The following is an 8983-nucleotide window of genomic DNA, read 5'->3' as shown; positions in this document are numbered from 1 at the left end:
TTTATCTTGACGCCATTGATCGAAAACTCGACACCATTGGCCGTGACGCAGACCTTCCTCTCTTCCATGGTCATCATCTCTGTGCCCACTTCCAAATCCATCATGTCTTTGAAGAGCAATCTCTTTCCAGGCACAACATGGTACCCAAAGTCACTAAAGAAGGCTTTGCTGCCCGTGAAAACATCTTCGTCATCGGGAGAGAAGGCTGTGAAGCTGCCTATGTTGGTGAATTCCAGCATTCGGAGATCGATGGCGAGAGCAAGAACACCATAACCCATTTGCCGGAGCTCGTATATGGAGTCGGCGAGCTCTGTTTCATGTGAGGGTTGGTTGATGTAAGAAGAATGGTCTTCAAGTTTTGAGGGTAATAAGTTTGAGAAATTGAAGGAAATAGAGGGAGCAGCGACAGTTGTTGATATGGTAGTATTGTGTGAGGAGGAGAAGATAGATGAAGTTGCCATTGGAGTTGCAGCGAGGTGAATTAAGAGAGGGAAGAGGAGACGGTTAAAGAGGTGGAGAGGTTTAAGAGCCATGGCTTTATTGGGTCTCGTCTCTGTTTCTCCTCCAATGTGAAGGTCTTTCATTTGAATGAGTGGAGAGATAAAACAAGTGATGTCAGATTTCTCCTAAATAATTGAATGAAACATACCAAATTCCCTACTTTATGAACAGAATTCTTCCTAACAGCCAGAATCACCAGCCATTTACCAAATAATCCTATCACACTTCTTTAATGCATTCTTTTGGGGACTGATATCCCCACTACCATGTTATGATAATGGCACTACTTTCTTTATTTTACACTTTTTTTAATCAGCTGTCAATGGCTATTATAGTTTTCTCGAATGGTCTCGCAGCCAATCAGAAAAAGTGTAAAACAAAGTGATAAGAGACACTACCAAGTAAATTTCGCAAATGCCATTTCACAGCCCATTTTTTAGGAGTAAGGTATTAAATGATTGTCTTAGAAGTGAGCTATGAGGTGGTTGTCTCTCCTGATTGAATAACACTATAACAGTGTCCTCCATATATATATCTTTTCATCATGTGACAAGATTGGCTAATAGTGATCCCAATAGGCTATCTAGGGAGGGAACTTCTATGGCGGCCTTAGAAATATTTGATTTCCTTCCTCTTTGATGGGTCTTTGTCTTGTGAGGGGAGCGTTTCCTGTTCTTCTTTTGTTGTCTTGTCTTGATCACTGGGAGAGCTCTCCTTGCTCATTTTTCTTAGTAATTTAATTCTTTGCCATTAAAACAAAGTTGATAAGCTTCAGGCGTTTTTCTTTTTAGATGGCCCGCAAACAAAAATCACCCACAAACCTAACCAACAAATCTTCTTAGCTCAAATTTCCAGTAAGACATTCCATCTTGTTTCACATACAGAAAACTTAACCAGCAACATTAAGAAAGGAAACAACATCACTTTCTCTACACCCAAAAAACAGAATTCAATAACTAAAAAGCACACTAACTACAACGAGAAACAACTACTACTAGTAATAAGCCCACAGAAAACTCATTAAGCATTAAACCCCCTTCTAATTTCCATCATCGTTATTTAGCTGGAGGACAGAATGTGATAAGATAACGAGAAGCCCTACATGTCTTAAGGCTAGAAGAATCATCATACGCATAACTGTAAGCCTGTGGACAAATAGCCTTGAAGAGGTGCGCAAAGAGCGTGGGCTTACAACTCTTGGGCGAAGAATAGTCCCCAGTGCAACAATACTTAGCCGATTTCAAGGCCAAACAAGCACTTTTGCATCCCACAACTCTCCCTCCTCTCTTCACCTCCAACATGGACGGGCAACAAACATTCAAATCCGACTCGCACGCAGCCACGCCACACCCGATCCCGCCACCCACCGGAGTCATAGATACCGGCAAATTGAATCCATCCACTAAGCTCACATCATAGTAATGTAACGGCGATTTGGATGTTCCAAACGTCATTTCAACCACGGTGGCTGGTGGGGTACCTGTTGAAGTATAAATGATTAAATAACACCAACTCATCAACTTAAGCTTTTGGAGTAATTGGCTGTTTCACATGGTATCAGCGCTATTGCCTCACGGCAGGTCCTTGATTCAAAACCGATGCAAGTGCATCTCGCCAGATCATGAATATCAACAGTCAAGATTGTCAGAACCGTCTGATTGGTGATTTGAGGGTTCTGGACATTCCGATTAAGGTTCTAATGATCTTGACTGTTGATCTTCGTGATCTGGCGAGATGCACCAGCATTAAAAAAAAAAAAAAAAAACCACCAACTTCTTAGATATTAAAAACCCACGTTTACGGCCAACCCAAAGAAGAGGGGCCACACGTGAGGGGAGTGTTGAAGTATACAAATGATTAAATAACACCAACTCAGCTAGAGCTTTTGGAGTAATTGGTTGTTTCACAGTACCGCCCATTCCCTTGCAGTTGAGTAGCCCAGCACAGTCTCCGGTCTCGCATGTGCCCTTGCCTGTGTCATCAAAGCAACATCCTTGCCTACCCCATATCCTCCCCGACCAGTTGTCTGGAAAGTCTATGACTGTTTCTTCTCCAGAATTGAGATGTAAGCCGCCGTCTTGGGGGGATGTTTGGCCAGCCCCGCCGAGGATACCGGGCCATATGCTCTCATTGCAGTAGTTTACTAGTATGAGTTGGGTCCCACCTGCAACATAAAATGAAAATTGTTCAATTTCTTATTGGAGAGAGAGATGAAAGAGAGCTTGAAGTGCATAGTGAGTGAAAGTTATACTGGACAATGAGATGGAGAGGGAGAGGCAAAGGAGGAAGAAGAGGAGGTTTGAAGAAGAAGACATGTTTTGGGTTTTGAATTTGCTCGAGGATGTGGGTGTTGATTATATTTAGTGTTGGGTGTGACAGAGAGAAAGGGGGTGTAAGTGGGTGTGTGTGGGGAGTGGCTTCCTTCAGTTTCGCCAACATGAAAACTGTTTATGAAGAGCACAACCCGTACTAATCGGTGGCTTTTTGACTTTATACTGAGCATATATCCCTTGCTTTGATTGGGAGGTTTCTTATCTTTCACTTTTTTTAATCATTTATTAACTTTATGATGATTTGGGCTTCGTGATTTAAATGTGGAGCGGGGTCTCTCAATCAATCACAAAATCCCAATGAGGATAATTGAAAACAAAACTAAAACAAAATGATGAAGATTAGGAGACAAGGACCGGTATCCTAGGCCAAGTGGTCAATGTTTTATTGATTTTTACGGGTTGTCTTTACCTTTTATCATGTGTTAGGGATCCTCTCAAGAAAAAATTCTTAAAAAAAAAAAAAAAAACGATTAAGATAAGAACAGTGATATTGTAAATTTGTAACTGAGTGTGGAACCCAACAAATAGCCTCTTCACAAGTTAACAAGAACTCTGGCCACATGTTTTCTAAAATGACAAAGCTACCCCTCCGCATGACATGTGGCATGTAAGGATTTGTTCACTTCCACTCGGGGTGACGCAGCTGGTGTCCCTAGCAGCACTCTTAAGACAATTAGTGGAGCAATGGGGGTTTACTTCTTTAACATTTCTCATTACCACTTTTACCTTTTTCCAACGGTGGAGAATGAAAACACCAAGAATAATGTTCTTTAATACAGACCCATTTGCCTGTTTCACTTATTTCTGACTCTTGAATGAAAATTTATAGAGTCTCTCCTCCAAATTTTTGTTTAAGAATGGAGGAGGATGGCTGAATTTGATGGAGATATGAAAGACCAGTACTTAAAGGCGCACTTCCTCGAGGGAAAATGATCCCACAAACAAAGGAATTGCATAGTACGAAATCACATAAAAACAAGGCTATCGATCTTCCACTCAAATTGTCTTTTGGGCAGGGATGGTTTGGAGGTCCAATCAAAATATTGAACTATGTTAATGTTTATACATGGATGGAAACAGACTCGAACACCTTTGGATTTTTTGGATTTTACACTTTGGACATACTGATTTTGGTTTCTGCGAATAGGTTATCAGAGAAAAAGAGAACAAAAACACTATAATTTGTAGTATTAGTGCTACTTTCGTAGCGTATTACAATTGATGCGTTGTTGGTCTGTTTTATAAACATACTGGTGCCTTTTCAAGTTGAATTGCACTACTTGATCATGGATGTGCATGTGTACGTATGGATGGTGCGTATGCCCCACCAATTGCAAAAGATACATGTGTTTTAAAAGATGATCAATGCATTTGCATGTGCATATCTTAAATAGAGGAATACTATAAACCACTTTCCACTCTTCTAACTTTTTCATGTGAGACTAAATTTTTAGGCCATGTTTGGCCACCATGAAAAAGTGTTATCTGGAATATTTGTAGGGCCGATTATGAGAGAGGGCGACTTGAGAGGGAGGGTAGGAGTGAGGGGCGCATGAAAAGCTCATAAAAACCAGGAAAACAAAAAATCAACTTTAAATAGGTATTTTGTCTTAACTAGTATAGATTATGTGTTGGTTAATATAAGCTATGTTTTGTCACAACCTCCGTCTTCTTTTCTCAGTCTTTAAGATGGGAATTAATGCAATGCATGCCTTCTTATTATCTGTTTTCAGACTGAAGGTATGTATGGAAGGAAAAAATGAAGCCTAGATTCCGCTTTGCCTGTGCATAAAACATGGTTATCCTCATCATTGGAGTGACGAAAGATTCAAACAAGATAATCATGATTCTCCACATGAATGCATCTTTTGTAGCCAAAAATTTGATTAAAGGTATCCACTTTTAATTCTCGCTTGCTTTTTACTAATGGGGCTTGTTAAAAACTAAAAGTCCAATTAGGTGGACAATTAATCACCCCTCAGATCTATCCTAACAATCAATTTATGGATCATTGATCTTGTAGACTATCATGAGGTAATCTTTGTGGTACTAATCATATCATGGATCATCGATCTTGTAGACTATCATGATGTACACATAATTTAAGACATTCAAATGACTTTGGATTAACATAAAAATCCTAGGCAAATCCTTTTGAAACTCCCAATTTATTCACGGTCCTGGCTTCGTTTGGTTGCTAGTAAAAAACAAACGAAGCACTGACCAAACTGACTGCAGAATCAAAAGCTAAAAAAAGATGCTTTAATTGTCGAAAATAAATAGGGCAGTGATATTCCAACACCCCCACCCCCACAAACAGTTTTCGTTAACTTTTATGACTTTGCTTCAAAGCACGGTACTTGTCATTGCGTTTCTTAGGACAATATTCGCCCCCACTTGATATTTAATGTGCAAAGGGGATTCACGAACTTGCCTCCAAGATAAAATAAAGCCTAGTAGAGTTAGTAGAGTTGCTCTGCTAATGGTTGTCGACGCTTTTCACAAGCGGAAACAAAACCCAAAATGCCTTTGCAGTTTGTTCAGCACTTGAGAAACCCCATTAGTTATTGTTTCTAAAGATAACAGTAACTAGAAGAATAAAATGGCTACTAAAAGTATAACAGGAACCTTTTTTTTTTTTGGCGGCCGGGGGGGGGGGGGGGGGTGGGGGTTCAAACTAACACAGTAGAAATTCATTTTATAGACCATCTGGTGTCTTTTATGTTTGAAAACCACCCATTAATTGCATCTGATCACTACGGAGGCTTATCTGACTGTTAGATCGTGCCTAATCGTGATTCTACGGTTCAAATAATTTCTGAAGTGACTCTTGGCTTATGTAAAACTCATGTCCAATCTTCAGTCCCAGTCGGCACTTGACCACCAACTAAAGTCCGCAGGATAAAGTCATATTTCGTGTAGTGAATGGTTATGCTTTTCTTCGCAGAACCCTAGAAGATGTGTGATGGATCAAGGGGTTAGGTACATCCAGCCAAGATGAGTTCAATGGCCACCAATGACCCATGTCACATCCATGTGGTTCACTTGGGGGTCGGGGCCTAAAATGTGGCTGAGCTTTCGGGGTGCAACTTGAGTCTAGTTGAACCCTAAACTACCCCAACCCGATTTTAGCTCGGGTCGGATCTGGTTAAGGTTTAAAGAAAGAATATGAATTGATCAATCTCTTTCTCAAAACTAACGAAAAGGAAAAGAAAGATAAAAAATAAATCATGGATCAACTAAGCCCTCTCGGGCGCTTGTTTAAGAATAAGAGAGAGGAATCTCATGGAAATACCATGAAATAAGGTTTGATCCTATTCATGGGGATTTTGTAAATATCCCCTTCCAAAAATCGAAAGTTCGAAACAATTGGGACTTTTTTGGAGATTGGATGCACTTACTAATTCATGATCTGGCACGTACACCCAATCTAATATCGTGTTGGTTAGGGTTGAGGCCTTAGGTAAATCGACCAGAAGGGGACCCCCTCCCCTCGTGCTTTTAAAAATATTAGGTTCATGGTTTCTTTTATATATTTTTTCTTCACTAGCCAAGCCAAACCTAATCGGACCCAATTGAGAAAATTTGTTTTGCCGGGTTGGATTAGAGTTGCAAGACTTAGAGGCAGGTTAGGGTTGACATAATGCGACCTCGTGTTGTGCTATGGTTGGGGCCATTATGACCCAACCTAGCCCTAGTTGCACCCATACTGAGCTTATGTGTTATCCGTGCAGATTACATAAATATGGATACACACTAAATCATCAATGGTAATTATCATTATGGAAAGCAATTAGGGTGAATTTCAAGACTTTTTTAATGTTTAGGATTTTTAAAAAATTTCGTATTTTTTCTATTTTTCTCATTTTCCCATGGGATAGTCATTTCAACGACATAAGAGTGTTTTAGGATTGATTATTTTACTAGGAATTATTTCTAATCTTATCTCATTTTCCATGAGATAAGAGTATTTTGGTTATTTCCATGACACAAGAGTATTTTAGTATTGTTTCCTTTTACAGAATTTTTTTCTAACTTTTTATCATTTTTCATGAGAAAAGGGTATTTCAGTAATTTTCATAACGAGTATTTTAAGAATTTTCCTTTTTAAATTTCTTTTCTATTTTTTTTTTCTCCTTTTATGAGATAAGGGTATATTGGTCATTTTCATGATAGGGAAAGAGCGGCCGATTAGAACTTTGAGGTTCTACCTGTTTGAGAAGGATTTTCGGGTGAAAGTTTTAACAAGAGAATGGATTTTTTGTGGAATTTCTAGGCTAAACCCAGACCATACGACTAACTCGGGTTTTCACAGTGGAAGCTATTAGTTGGGTGCGACTATTGCGTTACTCCTCAAGTCCTCCAGAGTTCCCCAAAATCCAATGCGACTAATCCGCTACATAAACATTTTAAATAATTCAAAGTGGCTGTGAAAATGACTTCAATACCGTCTTCTCATCTATTTTCCAAATGAGGTGATCTAAAATCCGTCACGATGAATTTCCTTTTTTGTATTGCAGGAATTCTCTAGATGTTCTTACTTTTTTAGACATGAAAAAAAGATAACTTAGACCAACCCTATTCAAATTTCACCTAGAGGCACCTTCAGTTTAAGATAATATCCATCTAAATTAACTACAATCATATTATTTCCCTCTAAATCATGAAAAGAAAAAAATTCCTTCAAAAATATTTTTCTTGTAATCTAAGCAGCGGATTCTAGCTAGTGGCTGAGGTTGGTAAAATTTTATGTAGACCGAAAAAATTTCAAATTATTTCGAATAATTCATGAGACTCCGAAACTATCAATTTGCATTTTCTTCCCTAAAATGACAAAAATTATCCCTACTCTATTATCAATTAATTGAGAGATTTCTATTTTTATATATAAGGTCTGGATTTAAGATATTAGTAAATAGTCATAGAGAATTTTAATTCTAAAATTTATTTCTATAACATGATTACTAAAGGATGCCCTTATCTGACATTTTCTTCCTTATTTAAACAAAGGAGACTTTGACCATTAACAAAGGCATGTCTAGTGGAATCTAGGCATTCCTCAATCCATGAAATCCGCATGTAAGCAATAATTAAATAATCTAATTACCCATGTTACATCTCATTTTCTTAAAAGTGTGATGCATTGTTTTTTCATACATTTGAAAAGAACTTTGACTGGTGTTTGCAACCGAGCAAAAAAATTCATTTTATAGTTACTAGATGAAAAATCACAACCTAAAGGAAAAAGTGTTGGCATTATGTCCAGTTTCTCATGGGACAAGTTTTTGACTAGAGTGTCCTCTCTCTTGAGGTTTTCTTGTTTGAATAGGAGACAAAGAGAGGGGTGTTTTGTAAATTAATGATTAGAATTGTCTGTGTAAATAATTAAGACCAATGAATATGTAATATGGCAAACAAAATTAAATTTATAGGTCTAAACCAGTTCTTTTCCACTCTAAATTGTTTACCGCTTAAATTGGTTTTTTACGTCTTTAAATTGCATTGCTCTTTTCCACTATTGTTTTCTTAAAAAAATGAACATGCAATGTCGCGACATTTACAATTATGAGTGGAAATTAGCTAATTTAGAGCGATAAATTTCCCCAAAATTTGAAACCTAGAAAAATAGATCCAATTGATAACCAAAAAAGGCTTTTCGAGTTGTAAATAATTTAGTGGTGTTCTTTTAAGGGAGCTTCCCCTGCTTCCTTAGATAATTTTCATTTTTTACCCATGTTGAACTAGGGATTAGCTGTTATTTTATAACATCACTTGAATGATCCCATAGGATCTTTGGCATTGAAAACAAAGAAAAATTCATAAATCAATGAGATGGATTTGTAGTACCTTGTGCCATGGTTTGTCGCCTTTCCAAGCACGGCTAGAGACTCAGAAACGCCCATTAATTCTTCTCTTACCTCCACACCGAACGGTCTATGGAAAACCTCTCAAAGTGAACTCTCACTCTCTCAATGAGTTCTCAAATCAATGATGTGTTGTAAGAGGGACCAAGGGTCTTCTTTTATAGGCTAAAGCTCCCATGGAGCTTCTATTCTAATGCCCAATTCGTTTGGTCACTTACACCCAAAATAGAAAGTGATTTTGAGGTAAGTTTCCTTCACCAAACACTTCTAAAATTAAGGGATGAC

At 38.1% G+C, this 8983-nt stretch overlaps 1 protein-coding gene across 2 annotated transcripts; it reads right to left on the bottom strand.

The window, feature by feature from the left end:
- Window positions 1-1310: 1310 nt before the first annotated feature.
- On the bottom strand, window positions 1311-8813 carry LOC143884388 (thaumatin-like protein). 2 transcript variants are annotated; one of them, XM_077387934.1, is made up of 3 exons: window positions 8682-8813; window positions 2414-2665; window positions 1311-1981 (listed from the first exon to the last, which is right to left on the bottom strand). In XM_077387934.1, the coding sequence occupies exons 1-3, from the start codon at window positions 8689-8691 to the stop codon at window positions 1557-1559; spliced, it is 687 nt and encodes a 228-aa protein (XP_077244049.1). In that variant the 5' UTR covers window positions 8692-8813; the 3' UTR covers window positions 1311-1556. The 2 variants fall into 2 exon arrangements, with proteins under 2 accessions (XP_077244049.1, XP_077244040.1); XM_077387925.1 differs by lacking the exon at window positions 8682-8813 and adding an exon at window positions 2753-2949.
- Window positions 8814-8983: the final 170 nt, after the last annotated feature.

Source organism: Tasmannia lanceolata, unplaced genomic scaffold, assembly GCF_043159265.1.
Source record: "Tasmannia lanceolata isolate RefF3 unplaced genomic scaffold, GAP_Taslan_0.1 ptg000002l, whole genome shotgun sequence".
Lineage (NCBI taxonomy): Eukaryota > Viridiplantae > Streptophyta > Magnoliopsida > Canellales > Winteraceae > Tasmannia > Tasmannia lanceolata.
This window is presented reverse-complemented; position numbering and strand designations above follow the sequence as displayed.

Bases quoted from the DNA above. Each gene is read 5' to 3' on its own strand.
- LOC143884388 (XM_077387925.1), bottom strand. From the start codon at position 2,816: ATGTCTTCTTCTTCAAACCTCCTCTTCTTCCTCCTTTGCCTCTCCCTC. The intron at 2,666-2,752 runs GTATAACTTTCA...TTTATGTTGCAG, and splicing joins CCTCTCCATCTCATTGTCCA to GTGGGACCCAACTCATACTA. The intron at 1,982-2,413 runs GTACTGTGAAAC...ATACTTCAACAG, and splicing joins CAACTGCAAGGGAATGGGCG to GTACCCCACCAGCCACCGTG.